The following is a 14,926-nucleotide window of genomic DNA, read 5'->3' as shown; positions in this document are numbered from 1 at the left end:
CCTCCTGTGTGATGGTCTGCACAAGCACCGAATACGCCTTCGAGTCTTGATTCTCCCAATCTTGTAAATCTGCAACAAATTCATCCTCCTAATCCTTAGTCCACCTCCTAGAGTTTTGAGGACGCTCGGGCTTCCTTTCAGTGCCCTGAACAATATTCCACAAACCCTTGTGGATGAACTAGATCCGCATCTGAAGCTTCCAATGGGCATAGTTGGGTACTTTCAACTTGTCATCCTTGTTCGTAAGGGGGGAGCCATATCCACAACAACAAGAAACACAGATCTCAGCTCTCAAAGGCTTCTCTCAAGTGCTTTCCAACGAAGCAAGGCTCCAAAACCAATCAGCCCCCTCTCAAACGTGAGAGAGGAGGCTGGACAGCAGCAAAACCGTCCAAGAAACCACCAGGAACCTCCTACCGGAAGGGCAGAGACTTGTGGAGGAAGGAGATGTACAGCCACTTGTCTGGCGACTCCACGTGCAAGAAACTCACCAACAACTGATGCTTGAGTAGAATTTGCAGCCAAAACTCCAACGCTTGCCTTGGTAGAAGAAAACACAGCCAAGAACCTGGCCGGCTTGCCTCTGTAGGAGAAAACGCAGCCAACAAACTGGCCGGCAGCAAGGGAAGGGTTGGCTGGACCAGAAAACGCAGCAAAAAACGCAGCAAGGCAAGAAAATGCAGCCACTGTTTGGGACTTATCTGCAGCCAGGAGGAACTAGGGCAGAAAACACAAGGCAGAGATGAGAAAGCGGGTAGATTTGCAGAAGATGGAGCAGCCTGAACCTAAGCGAGTGATACCATGTTGGAGAATGCAGAGGCGGAAGCATAAACAAGACGAGAGAGAGTAGAGAGAGCTTGTGGACAAGATCACCTTTTATATTAGCTTGAAGCTTTACAATGGCAATTGGCCAGCTGTGCAAGGGATTGGATTATTAAGTGAGAAATGGGAGGCCTCCTTTATATAGTGCATGAGTGAATTGGCCAACTGCCTCTAGGGACAGACCGACTGTCCATGACCCATAAATGGAGGAGAAAATACAATAAATGGTACAACCCAAATACACTGAGATGCATAAATTCTAACATCTTGAAGTAAAGAGGTTTACACGGAGATGTCTGGATTTTTGAAGACATTAATGTGTTTGCTGATCGAGAAATGTTTGTATGGACTCAAACAAGCACTCCGGTCTTTTTATGTTGAGTAGCTATGTTATTTAAAGCTTCACATTGAAAATTTTTAGCAGTGTTGCATGCTGTCCTACAAACCTTTTATAGAAAGGTTGAAAGTGCAAAATGCTCTTGCGGAAAATAAATCAAGATTTAAAATTAAGGTGCTAAGGTCTGATAGCCATGGAATTTTGTATAGCAGGAATTTTCTGTAGCGCACACACTTTGTAGAATAGAGTGGCTGAGAGAAATTATATGCATCTTGTTGGTGCATGTTACAAAATTTCGATGTCCCATTCGTTTGGTGGGACAAGGCTCTAATTTCAGCAACATATAAAAAAATAGCCAACAGAGCTCTTGAAGACATCACACCGTAGGATGTAGGGAGAGGCACGAGGCCTACATTCTACCATCTGAGAGTGATACCTTGATGTGATGGTTATTTGATGTTGATTTCATGCCATTGGAGAAGTTGGTATTGATGTCAATGCCAATCTGGTATGTCAATCTTAATGCAATGCTATTGTGAATGCTGTATGTATGTTGTCTTAAGAAGAGTCAATATCTATTTAGCCATTACATGCCATGAACATGATCAGGTTATTGAACAGGTTATTGAACTTGGTTATCATGTTGCTTTAATAGTGCCTTTAACATATTTATGCCAAAGCTTGCTTCTTCAAATCAAGAGGTTCACATGGAGTGGTTGCATGGATTTGATGACGTTGATGTGTTTGCCAATCAAGTAATCTTTATATGGACTCAAACAAACACTGTGGTCTTGTTATGTTGAGATCATAGCTACCAGAAGATGTGTTTCTATGAAACCTTAAAATTTTTCAAAAAGCTTCATGTTGGAATTTTGTAGCAGCAGCATAGCAAAAACTGTTCAAACCTCATACAGAAAGGCTCTCCCTCCTGCACAAGAAGAATAATATCTGCGCAAAGCTTTGCAAGCCCTCTGCCAACTTTTTTACAGCTTTAGCTTGTACTACATCCTGCTGCTACATTGCTCAAACAGATAGTTTGGAGTTATTTGGGTATTGACGGGAAATTGGTACTAACTTCTCATTAAGTTTCGATTTGCTTCTTTAGTTTGAATCATTATTATTCATATCTTCTGTCTTTTCCATCTCCTTTGATTTCTTGGCCTCTTTCATACTTTTTGTGCACTCATAAGTTTGGATTTAGCTCTTTAGTATTTAGGTCAGTTATGGTTGTGATTAAAGCCTTAATTACTAGGCTTGAACTAGGCAAATTTGACATCCCATCATGTTTGTCTTGCTTTCTTTGCAGGACCTTCATGCTGAGCTTGCAGAATTGATCCCAGCTCAACAGGTATCCATGTTTTTACTTCTTTCATTGTGAATGATAAGCTGAGGATTGGTGGGATTCTTATTATTTAAATATAGAAAATTTGAGTTGTGTTTACCTTTCTATCACCTGTACTTTCACTGTGTGTACGGTTAATCATTGTTCCTTGCCGCTACTTGAGTGACAAGAGAAATATTTAGTTTTTGGGAACATGTGTTACGGCAAATAGCTGGCTTGATGTGAAACTTTGACAATATTAGACATGCAAATGAGATGTTAATTTTGCACGTGTGCTGTCACTGTAACGGTTCCAAAATCACAGAGGCGGGGCGGAGGTTTGTAACATGGCCAAAAGTATGCCATTTTAATGTTAATTTAATATGACAATTTGTTGTTTGCCATTTTTTCCAGGAACGGCTGAAACAGGTGAAAGCCAAATGTGGGGGTGTTTCACTGGGTGATGTTACTGTAGAGATGGTATGTTCATGCTCAGTCTTTGCTGATTGCAACTGATTTCTTTTTGTCTATAAGATGCTGTGGTATACATATAGGAGATGCAACTAACGGTGAGGGAGATACCTTGCATCTTCTGTTTTCTGACATGAGCTTCACATGTGTCAAGGCGATCGGAGGGATGCGAGGCATCAAAGGGATGTTGTGGGACACTTCATTACTTGATCCTGAGGAGGTAAAGTAGCACTTACATGCTGATATTAAGACATCAACTCTGCTTCCCTCCTTACCACCTCAATGCCCCCCCTTCTCCCCTCCTCTAGGGGCTGCTCTGTAGCACTCCTTTTGACATGCTATTCGATGTATTTGCTTAGGGAATTCGATTTAGGGGCCTTTCTATTCCAGAATGTCAGAAGGTGCTTCCTGCTGCTGCACCAGGAGGAGAGCCAATGCCAGAGGGAATTTTGTGGTTGCTTGTGACCGGAAAAGTGAGTCCCTTAGAGAATGTAGTTAACTCAATCTAGAAGGAGCTAGTCCGTGGTTATTTTTGCAGTTGTTCACCCTTTGCCTTGCAGGTGCCTACAAAGGAGCAAGTGCTGGCTTTGTCTAAAGAGTTGAAGTCTCGGGCTCAAGTTCCTGGTATGTCACCGAATCAATATCAGCCCTTCAACAAGTGACTTGAAGTGGTGAAACTCAAGGTTGGTGCTTGTTTTTCCAGGTCATGTTTTTGATGCAATCAATGCCCTTCCTAAAGCTGCTCATCCTATGACTCAGTTTACAGCAGGCATAATGGCACTGCAGGTAAGACCGATGGAAGAATGCTTATGGTCTAAGTTTACATTGCTATAAAAACTCTTGCTTAATAGGCAGATTTCATTCACAATTTGGAAAGGCCAGGATACAAAGGCAAGAATGCTTATGGTCTAAGTTTACATTGCTAGAAAAATTCTTGCTTAATAGGCAGATTTCATTCACAATTTGGAAAGGCCAGGATCCAAAGGCAAGATGCCACTACAACTCGAATTGCTTGAGACCCTAGTGGGCCTTATCTCATCCCAGCAATCTTGCAGAGTTGACACACTATGGGATTGTCGTTTTTGTAGATGACCATGATATCTTGTTTCTTAGTTTGGTCAATGGGAATTCTCAGTGTTAGGCAAATGCCTATATAGGTACTTTGGTCCTGAAAGAAGCTGCACGTGGAGATTTGTAGAGAGTGTTATGTATAGCATCCCTACTGGTATCAAGGTTTCTGAGGAAAATGTGTGGGCTCAATTCAGGCCTGATAAAGAGAGCTGAATTATGTTCGTCTAGATAATTTGCTTGTGAGCAAGAGTGTTTCCAAGTGCAAGCCATCGCCTAACCATGTACTGTCAGCCTCATTCTGAGATTGCCAGCTGCATGGTAGGTGAAAGTGCATTGCAAGGTAGTTGGTCTCTGCCAAGAGTTCGAATGTGATTGAGGTTGGTAAACATTTGTAAGATCACAAAGCTCTTTGTTACGTGCACTGTGGAAGCTTGAGTGGTAAGGCACGCGGCAAGTCTTTTAGTGCTTCACTTATATATATATATATATATTTTCTGGGAAAAAGATCCTTCAATTAGTTAAAGAAGAAAACAGCCACAAAGGGCTAAGTACAACCACGACAGGCTAGATACAAACTCGCCTCATATAAGGGCAGGACACAAGTGATCATAAGGGGAAGAGATGCTTCTCCTCTGGCTGGCCGCTCTATGAGGAGAAGGCTATCTCATACAAGGGGAGGGAGGGGGGAACAACCACACAGGTGGTCTGTAGTGCCAAATGGGGTCATCGCCTCTATCTGTGAGGAAACGGACATGCCTCCAAAGTCTCAAGAAGGCTTCCGGCCGCTTCCGCATGCGGTCAGAACCTCCCTGTAGCTTCCCCCACTAACCGCGGAGGGTGTGAATAATATCAAGCCATATGCTCCTGAGTCCTGATGGTCTTAGCCGGCGGAGTGTGGGTATCCTCGATGGCCTTGCTGCATCTAGCTCGCCAAATGTGCCAGGCTGTGATGCTATTGCAAATCTCCCACCTCTAGCATGAGCTTGGCCGCCAGTCACCTGTAGGAGGGGCTCTGACTGGTACTGTTGCAATACAATGGTGAGAGACTTGAAGGGCTTGCCCTCCTCCATCCTCCTCATAAGCCGTGATCACTCTTGCCTTTGTGGCCCAAGCGACAGTGCCCCAAGTGATGATCTGGGTCGATGCCCTGTCCATAGTGAAGATGCAGAGAATCCGCTGAGTCTTAGGGCAATCCCAAAGGCAATCTCGCTGAGTCTTCTGATGGTGGCCGCATCACGGACAAGCCATTGACCGACCTCCAACTGCTAGCCAAGTACCGACTGCCAAACTCGTGTGTGCCATCAACCAAAGAAAGAGTGCGATCTTTCTAGGTTGAAAGCTGTCCCAAAGCCTCTTCTAGAAATCTGAAAGGAAACGCTGGGATAGGGCCTCTGACTGCCTATGTGCTGCTGCGGTGTGCCATCTATCTCAGGCATCTGGATCCTGCGGCCTAGCCGCGCTGTATATGCAAAGAAAAGGGCGTCTAGAGTCTCCTCCCGATCCTTAGGATCATGCCAAGTCCACTCTCCCGGGCCCTCTACAGCCGCGTGAGAGGTCTGCACTCCCAAATCCATAGCCACCATAGTCTCTCCATGGCCACCTTGGCCGGTGTTGGATCTATGTGCCATTCTTGTGCCCGAAAACCAATCACCCTCACCCTCTGCAAGGTGCAGCCTCTGATATCCTCCAAGGGAAGCTTTGATCTCTCTAGTTTGCCCTAGGATCCAATAGAAAAAGTGAGCAGACCACTGTCCTCATCTGCTCCGTGGACCGCCATGAGGATATCGTGTTTGGTAAACACTCCTAACCACACTGGGGAGGGGGGGGGGGTCGGGTTTGGAATAGGCATCAGCCACTCCTGAGGAATAGCCGAGTCAATGTTGATGCTGAGCCTATCTCGACCCCGGATCCCTGTCACGCCTCTCTCCTGCTCCTCCAGGGTAACTGCCTGCGTGCAATCCAAACTCCAAGAGACTTGGCTGGTCCCGTGCTCAAGGCTCCCCAAGATACATGTGGCCGGGCCTCCAACATGTGGCCACTGGGTAAACGGATCAAGGGGTTCCTGACCAAAGGCTGCCGGAGCTGCTCCTCTCTGAGGCAACTGGAACTATCTATCTGAGGGCTGGCATGAGATGATCCCAAGCCCGAAATAAACTGGCTGCAAATCTGTCCTCAAAAGCTGGGCTAAAACTGCTCTCATCTCTGTGAAGATCCATCGGGTACTCTGCGGCCACGGGCCCCCAAGGCACGGAGTGCGGGCTGAAATTCGGGCCAATAAGAAATCCTTCCAGGGCTCACCACCGGGAAGGAGTCCTCTGAAAATCAACTTGCCTAGCAGGGTACGACTCTGAATAGCAGGATCGATGAGTCCAAGCCCCTCTCTGCTACGTGGCTGAATTATCACTCGCAATGCCACCTTGGCCTTGACTGGCCTCCCGTCACTTCCGGCCCATAAGAAGTTCCGGATCAACCGCTGAACCTGGCCAATGTATGCCTGAGAAAAGGCCCAGCATGAAGTGATGTACCACATGGTGGCTAGTAGTACCTGGTTCGCCACCACCCACCACTCTGCCTGCTAGGGAGAGCCTCGTCGAGCTCCAATATAGAAGCTTCTTTAGAATACTCAGAAGAAGCGGGGCGAGCAACACTGCTCTGGATAGAGATCTATGCCAACCTGGCAACCGAGGTATCGAACTGGAGTGCCCCTCGGGATCCATTGAAAATCCTCAATTGATCGTCAAGTCGGGGCGAGTGTTGAGCCTACCCAAAAACCACACGACTTGTGCCAGTTGATCTGTGCTCCTGAAGTGCAGCAGAAAACCTTGATCACCTCTGCAAATCTTCGTAGATTCCCCACATCTCCTACAAGGAAAGTTGTTGTGTCATTTGCAAACTCCGAGTCGAGCAGCTCCTCTTGTGTGTAGAGGGGAAGATGTAATCCCTGAAGCCCGGTCTCTTGGGCGGATAGAAAACTACTCATGGCCTCGACGACGAATAGGAAGAGGTAAGGTGCCAAAGGACAGCCCTGTCTAACCAAGCGGGAGAGGGGGAATCTGTCGCCACGGGCTCCTTGAATGAGAACCTGGTTGTATGAGGCTGAGTAAAGTCTTGAGACTCCACGAATCCACTCCATGGGGAATCCCATGTGGCTCATAGTGTCCTCTAGAAAGCTCCAATCCACCCTATCATAAGCTTTCTCAAAGTCGAGGAGTTGCTAGCACAATGAGGTCCTCTTGTTGCATCCTGGCCGAAGCTGTTGCCTCCCAGAAGGTGAAGATGTTGTCCAGAATGCTCTGATCCTGAACAAAGCTGGTCTAAGTGTCGTGGATCAAGTTTGGGAGAAAAGGATGAAGTCTCTTGCTGATGGCCTTGGCCAAGATCTTATAGGCTATCCCTAGAAGAGTGATGGGTCTCCACTGCAGGATCTCCAATTTGTCACCACCCTCCTTGGGAATCAAGTGAATCAAACCCTTTGAGAGCCTCTCTGGCATGGCACCTGTGATCATAATCTCATTGAAGGTAGTATGAAGGCCACCTTCCATGAGGTCCCAATGGCAAAGAAAGAAAGAGACTGGGAAGCCCGTCACTTGGGAGGGATCTGAAACAATAGCTCCATCATGGCCACGGAACCTGCGAATACCGTATCTCCTCCTATGGGGGCCGGCTATCTCAAAGAAATCCCTTGTGACTCTATTGCCTGCCTGAGTCCAGAAAGAGGCCCTGGCATGATACCTGTACTCCACCCTCCTCTCCTTTATGGATCTAATCTTCGTGCGAGTGGCGGCAAGCTGACTCTTGATCCACTGACTATCCAGGGACCCCTCCTGAAGCCGCTATAGAGAGGCAAGACTCCTTCGCAAACTCCTCTCCTGCTCCTGGAAACCCTCTAAACGGCTCTGGGCTGCCTCTTGCAAGAAACAGTTGATCTCCCCTAAGCCCTCATCCACTGTGCGCGTAGCAGAGCCTGAAAAAAAATCCAATCCCACCCTTATCTGCACTATCTTGCTGCAAATCTCTGGGTCTTGAATGAGGCTGTCTGGGATCCTCAAGCTCATCTGCCTGTCATGCCTCCAGAGGTCCTCTAAGGACAAAATAACCGGGGCGTCGTCAGAAAATGTAGCCCCTCGGCTGCAAGCCCACTCATCCACGTAAAATCTGTCAAGTCTAGAAAGGTTGGGGCCATCCGATCTCGAGAAGCGAAGGCTCCCAGGGCTACGCCCAAACTCTGGAAGATGCCAAGGGTCTTGTCCCTTAACTGCAAGAACCATCTCCTCCCAAGCTGAGTACTCTGCTCTTGAAATTGTGGCCGTGCCACCCCCAAGTTTGTCCTCTGTTGCCTCTATCATGTTGAAGTCACCACCCAAGCACCAAAAGTCAGCTTGAGGGAGGGCTTGCCATACTGAGCACCAAAAGAGGGCTCTACCTGCAGCATCGTTCGGAGTGTAAACGTTGAGGAAGCCAACACTATCCTCTCCAATAGTAATGGTAATCCATTGTGCACGCCTAGGGACGATGACTCCTGAGCCAGTCACTGCCGGCAGCAACTACTCATTGATAGAAATACACACCCCTCCTTGCGTCTCAGAGGGGCCGAAAGATGGGGACGAAAAAGTGACTCCTGCCTGGAAGAATCTTCTTGCATTTGCAAGTGCGCTCCTCTGAGAGATGATGCTCTTGGAGGAATAAAATGTCTCTGTGTCCCCCAACTATGGCTCTTTGGCGCTCGCCGCGTAGGACACCTTGTCTCTGAAAGCACGGAGGCCCCCCTAAACCTTGAATGTTCCATGTAACAATCCGCATATCAGTCTTTGTGTGATGTGGCACTAGCGGAATTGCCCTCCACTCGAAGAGTCTTGGGCGAGGGTTCAGATGGGGAATAATCACAATCCGTGCAGGGGTGAAGGCGTGCCAAGTGGGCGCTAATCCTGTCCTTCATGTAATGCCACTCTGTACGAGCGCGAGCGTATGCATGCTCCGGACTCCATCTATCACAATAGAGGTATCTGTAAGAGGGGGGAAGAGGTACCATGAGACAGAAGTATGCATGAAGACAAAAAGCAGCACCTCGAGGCTGGCGACTACCATCTCCCTACCGTGGCCTCAATGAGGAGAACCTCCAAGCTCCATCCTAGCCACGGGCCAGAAATGGGTGAGAATGTCGGTGATGTGAAGATCCTGGAGGTGCTGGGAGAGCTCGATTGCTTGGCCCTGGATGGCAGCTGCCACCATCTTGGGATCCCACTCTGTCCCTGGGGCTACACTGAAGGGGAAAGAGAAGATCATCGCGCCATTATCTGGCGTGTCTCTGTAGTGGTGGAAAACCACACATACCCGAACAGGGGCTATTGTCTCCTTGAAAATGTCAGTCCCTTCAATCGGCAGACATCGGAAGAAACTATAATCCACTGGCTATCCCAAGATCCTGGGAACCCCACTTGGGGATTGTGGCGGAAGAGGCCTCATGGGGGAAGTGGCAATGGTCATCTCTACCGGCTCAGAGAACCGGTGAATCAAGTGATGGATGGATCTCGCTGGTTGCCTCCTCTTCGGGTCTGGGGCTGCCGAGGGGCAACGAGAGTGCTTTGGAGAGGCAAGAGGGGGGGAGGGCTTGGATGATAAGGGCAGAGCGGAGGAAACCGCGGCGGGTAAAGTCGGTGATGAAGCAAGAGGAGGAGGGGGGGGGGAGGTGAGGGAGGGCGGAGGGGTGGGGGGTGGGTGCTGCTGGGAGAGATCCATCGGAGAGGACGGCTGCGGGGATGGGTTCACCGGGGGCTCATAGAGGCCGGTTGGCCTCTCAGAACACTGGGGGTCGGTGGGGGAATCTCGACGAGGGATGGTCGCCATACCGGTGGGGCCGGAGGACCCCGCTCCGGGGCTGGCAAGGGCACGTTGCCAACGGGAAAATCCTAAGATAAATGCTCATAACGGTTCTCTGACAGAACCAAATCCTGTTGCATGCTGCCAGCCAATGCACAGCGGCAACGCTCAGCTGTGGTGCTCGGTTGGTGACCCGGGCGGGGGCCAACCGTTCGCCACTCTCCGGCTGGAGGGTCATCCGTGGTCAATACTTGGTGCTCTGCTGCCTGGGAACCTGCTCCTCCGTCATCCCACAGGTGCGGATCTGAGCGGGGGCCCTGCGGGGAGGGGGGGTGGGGGCGGGGGACCACTGGGGGTGGTCTCCTAGATTGACACCGAGGGCAACCTCTGGCTAGATGACCCATTTGTCTGCAAATGAAGCGGGCTTGGAAGGCCGGAATACTCCACTCGCTGCCTAATGGGATCACCCCGAAGGCTGGGAATGGATATCATGTGAGGCACAGTATCCGGTGAGGCAACACAAATGCGGAGAGATGGAATCCAAGTTGCTTGTGCGAGGGCCAAGGTAGCGGTGGGGGGGGATTCCATCACTCTCCCGATGGCACCACCAATCATCGGGAGAAGAGGAAGGTATTCCTTCTTGAGGCCTGGAAAGCAGACTGTCACGGAAAGCTTGAAACTCGAGCTAATGGGTCGGATGCCAGGTCGAAACCATGCTGCCATTGTGCAAAGAAGGCCTGGGCCGTATGCAGTGCAACGAGGCTCAGCTGCATGACAAGATCAAGCGCCGTTGGTGAGTCGAACTCAACCTGGTAGTAGCCACGCCCCAAAGGATGAAATATTTGCGATCTTTGCAGGCGCACCTAGGAGGCTAGCCTAAAGATCTTTGAGTTGGCTATGCGCGGGGCGGCTACCGACAATCTTGCATACCAGAGTGGAGGGGGGTCACAAGCGGTGATGGGAGGGGGGCGGGTGTAGGAAGAAACAACGAAGGGAGGGGGGGCTGCAGTCAGGCAGGACAGGAGGCGGGCATAGGCGCAAATAGGGGGGAAAAGGGCACAAGCGACGAAGGGGAAGAGAAAAGGCGAGGGGGAAGAGCGTGTAGGCGGCAGAGCAAAGGCAAGGGGGGGGTGGGCGCCGGCAGCGACGCAGAGGAGCAGGGGGGGTGCGGAGCTCGCTACGTCTGATTGCAGTTCCAATCTATCAACTATTTACTTACAAGCCTGCTTCACTTTTACTTTAGATTTACTTTGAAGAGAAACGTCTTCGAAAGACCCAAGGCGGTCAACGAGTCCAAACCAAATGTTACAATCTACCATGAGATAACATGGTCATGAAAAGGGAAAAAACATAGACAATTGTCCACATGTACAATGAATGATGTTAGCAATGTCTCGATACATGGAAAAACATACATTGCCATGTCATTACAGTACATGGTACATCCAATCTCATCCGTCCAAAATGTCCAGCTTAGAAGAGTCAATAACTGACAAGAGACTCACCATGTCTACTACAAGTGGGGCATTGTGTCTCTAATGGTGGAGGATATCGTTGATCTGGAGCTACCATGTAGAGGGCGGTTGTGGACTGGGAGTCCGTGGATGCTGAGTGTGCTGAAGCTTACGAGCACGGTCCAATGTGACTCCAAAGTGTTAAGGTGCTCTACGAAGTGTCATAATGTGGTGTCTGGGCATCCCGGGTGGCTAGCGGTGTTGGGTGTCTCACAATCGCTGACTGGTGCTGTCATCCTGTACCTGGAAAAAGCTAGTGATAGTGGGCTGTGAAATGTCCTGGGTCTGAGCATTGTTCTCTCTCAGAAGGGAGTCTCTATGTGTGCTAAGCTCCAACGAATAAAGACCCAGACATCCAAGATCCTGGCTACTGGGCCAAAACTCTCTTGGAAGAGGTAGTGGAATCTCCCACGGATCTCATTATATATTGGACACCTGTAAAGATAACGCTCATCTGTCTCAATCCTTGTGGAGCAAAGTCCTCTCTCACAATGCCCTCTGCTCTCCCTGAGGCAGTGAAATATGCCCTATGGCTCTGCCCTATGGTGATCCTCATGGCATGTGACATATATCTTTGGAGGTATCCTGGCCATCGGATTGATCCGTTTGCTGTGAACTTAAAGAAATGATCTCTATAAAATTGCATCTTTGTGGGAAGCTCTGGGGACTCAAGCCATGTGGTGTGAGTGTGCAGGCTAATGAGATCGATGATCATCCGATTAGTGTTTTGATGGGTGCGGCGGAGAGAGGGGGCATCTGCCTTAAAAAGGTGGTAGGTGATCCATCTGAAGCGTGCAAGGAACCAATGAGAGATTTTGGCGTACCAGACCCTGATCTGCTAGATGTTGAAAAGACTTTTAGGAAAGCTCGAAAATCTATGATTATCGAAGGTGCAGAGGCAGTAAACTTCACCCTGAACAATAAACTCCACAATAGTGTTGTCAAGAGTGTAGACAAAAGCTGCAACGCTCAGCAATTTCAGCAACGATACAACACAACGCAATCCATGCAGAACACCACATCATTGGCACTTCGCCAATGTACTTATAATTAGTGTTCTTTGGACATACATAATGATAAATGAGAGAAGTGTTAGAAGTCATCTCCTGTCTTTACTGGGACACCAGTGTGCCCGCCCTCGTAGGTGCTTTTCTCATTTTTCCTCACTCCCCGTATTTTTCCCCATATTTTTCCCATTTTTCCATGGCTTGGGGGGGCAGTCATGAGCTGGCAGGCGCATCTCTTCTGGCCGACTGTACACGACTTCATTTTAGACCTGGCCGACTCAAGTTTGCTAGCCGACTGGTCTATGAGGGCTGGTCGTGGAGATTTGTCCCTGTTGGCTGCCTCTGGAGCAGGCCGACTGCTGCGTGGGGTCCATATAAAATGGACCCCCCCACCCCTTGCCATTGTGTCTTGTATTGGGGATTCTTCTTGTGTACATATAGTAGAGTTACACGCCTCTCTCTCCATTGCTTTCTTTTTCTGCGCTTGCTCTTGTGTTTCCAGATTTTGTCATCATCTCCGCTGCGTATTCTGACATGGTATCAGAGCCCTAGGCTCTTGATAGTTCTTGGGAGTTGTGTGAGCAAGAGGGGGACTGTTTTTTTGTTGATTGATGGACTGTTTTGGAGTGTTCGGGAGGAGAAGCAAGAGGACGGCGGGCTGATTTTCTGGACAGCCACTTGCAGGTTAAGTTCTTCTTTGTTCCCACCCACGCACCCTTTTTCAGTTACATCCCCGCAATGGCAGATCTGCTTGAGATGGCTGAGACACATGTGAAGATCCTGACACTCCCCACGTTCCCGGTGGACCGTCAGTTGGACGGGAACAACTACGGCATATGGAAGGTTATGATGGAATCTGTTCTGGAGTCTTACGACCTTGCTGATTTCATCGTTGTTGGGGTTCCACGGCCGGAGGTAGAGGAAGGGGAGTTACTGTCAATTCGAAAGGACCGGGAGGCCAAGGCACAGTTGTGGGATCGTGTCTACGCCAGGGTCCGTTCATTTATCTTCCTCAACTGCACACCGCAGGTAATCAATCATGTAAAGCATATGACGCTGGCCAGAGGTATATGGCAGCATTTGGCTTCTCTTTACAATAGGGTATCGCCCATGAAGAGGATTTCCTTGGGAGTACAAATGCGGGTTATGAGCCCTGCAAAGTCGTCGACGATGCGGGAGCATATTAACAAGCTGCAGGCTCTTTAGAGCAAGAAGTTCTTCAGGCTGGGAAGGAGATATCATCGGAGGATATGGCCATAACGCTGCTGTCGCATTTGCCCTCTCAGTACTCAGCATTTTACTCGTCTTTGATCACTAGTGGTAGGCTCAGCACCATCACGTGGGAGGAGCTTGTGCCCATGGTCTTGGACCAGGAGGAAGGATTCTCGAACCCTCCACAGGGCGGAGGTTCCGAGGCCTTAACTGGCCAACGGTCGCAAGGCCGTAACAAGGGCAAAGGGAAGGCTTCATCGTAGAAGTCTTCTGAGAAGAAGTCCGACGCTGACCGTGCGAAACTGAAGGCAGAGAGGACCTGTAATGACTGTGGCGAGAAAGGCCACTATTGGAGGCAGTGTCCCAAGCGGAAGACCGAGAAGGGTGAAGACTCCTTAGCAGCAATCGTGAAGACTCCAACATTTGTGCACCTGGAGGTGATGGACACCGATGTTCCATTTTCTTCGGGCAGGGAGGAGGTTGGCGGACTGCTTGCTACGGATACTCGGGAGTGGATTCTAGACAGTGGTGCTTCCAGGCACATGACTCCTTCCCGTTCAGATTTACAGGATCTTTGCAGGTATTTTGGTCACATTCTTACTCGGGATACATCCACTATCCCAGTTCACAGTGAGGGCAGGTTGGAGATAAGGCACATGATACCTCAACATTAATACATTTAAAAAAATTGAAATAAGCCAAAATTCAAAAGATGACAATATTAATCAATCCCTAACCTCTTGTTGTGCATTTAAAAGTGTAAGGGCTTCACACAGAGCTTCAAGTTCTTGTCTGACTTTTTGAGCTCGTAGGGACGTTCCTTCACCAATGCTTGGCATAACTGAATTAGGTTCTCTATAGTATCAATACCTAACATTTCTCAAGATATAGAATGCTTTTCGATTCTTGTTGAAGTCTTTCAAGACCATGCAAAACACATCATCGGTGCTTCACCAATGTACTTATAATTAGTGTACTTTGGACATACATAATGATACATTAATACATTTAAAAAATTTGAAATAAGCCAAAATTCAAAAGATTACAATATTATTCAATCCCTAACCTCTTGTTGTGCATTTAAAAGTGTAAGGGCTTCACACAAAGCTTCAAGTTCTTGTCTGACTTTTTGAGCTCGTAGGGACGTTCCTTCACCAATGCTTAGCATAACCGAATTAGATTCCCTATAGTATCAATACCTAATATTTCTCAAGATATAGAATGCTTTTCGATTCTTGTTGAAGTCTTTCAAGACCTTCTTGCAGTCATAGTTGCAGGTATGCCAGAAAACCACCTACATATGTACACATGAAATTCAATATCTAAAATTGAGCTTAATTTTACTTGTTTATAC

General features: G+C 48.6%; 1 protein-coding gene across 2 annotated transcripts in view; it reads left to right on the top strand.

The window, feature by feature from the left end:
• Positions 1-14,926, top strand: part of LOC147642218 (citrate synthase, mitochondrial-like) — a 62,486-nt gene that overhangs the window by 15,056 nt on the left and 32,504 nt on the right. For both annotated transcript variants that reach the window (XM_086803948.1, XM_086803940.1), the window contains exons 3-8: positions 2,466-2,507; positions 2,895-2,960; positions 3,106-3,171; positions 3,311-3,424; positions 3,512-3,575; positions 3,655-3,737. In XM_086803948.1, coding sequence (XP_086660074.1) covers positions 2,466-2,507; positions 2,895-2,960; positions 3,106-3,171; positions 3,311-3,424; positions 3,512-3,575; positions 3,655-3,737 — 435 coding nt within the window. The remainder of the gene's footprint in view (positions 1-2,465; positions 2,508-2,894; positions 2,961-3,105; positions 3,172-3,310; positions 3,425-3,511; positions 3,576-3,654; positions 3,738-14,926) is intronic.

This window comes from Cibotium barometz, chromosome 1 (assembly GCF_041138505.1).
Source record: "Cibotium barometz isolate CiBa-2024 chromosome 1, ASM4113850v1, whole genome shotgun sequence".
Classification (NCBI taxonomy): domain Eukaryota; kingdom Viridiplantae; phylum Streptophyta; class Polypodiopsida; order Cyatheales; family Cibotiaceae; genus Cibotium; species Cibotium barometz.
The sequence above is the reverse complement of the archived record's forward strand: the minus strand, read 5'-3'. Positions and strand labels throughout refer to the sequence as shown.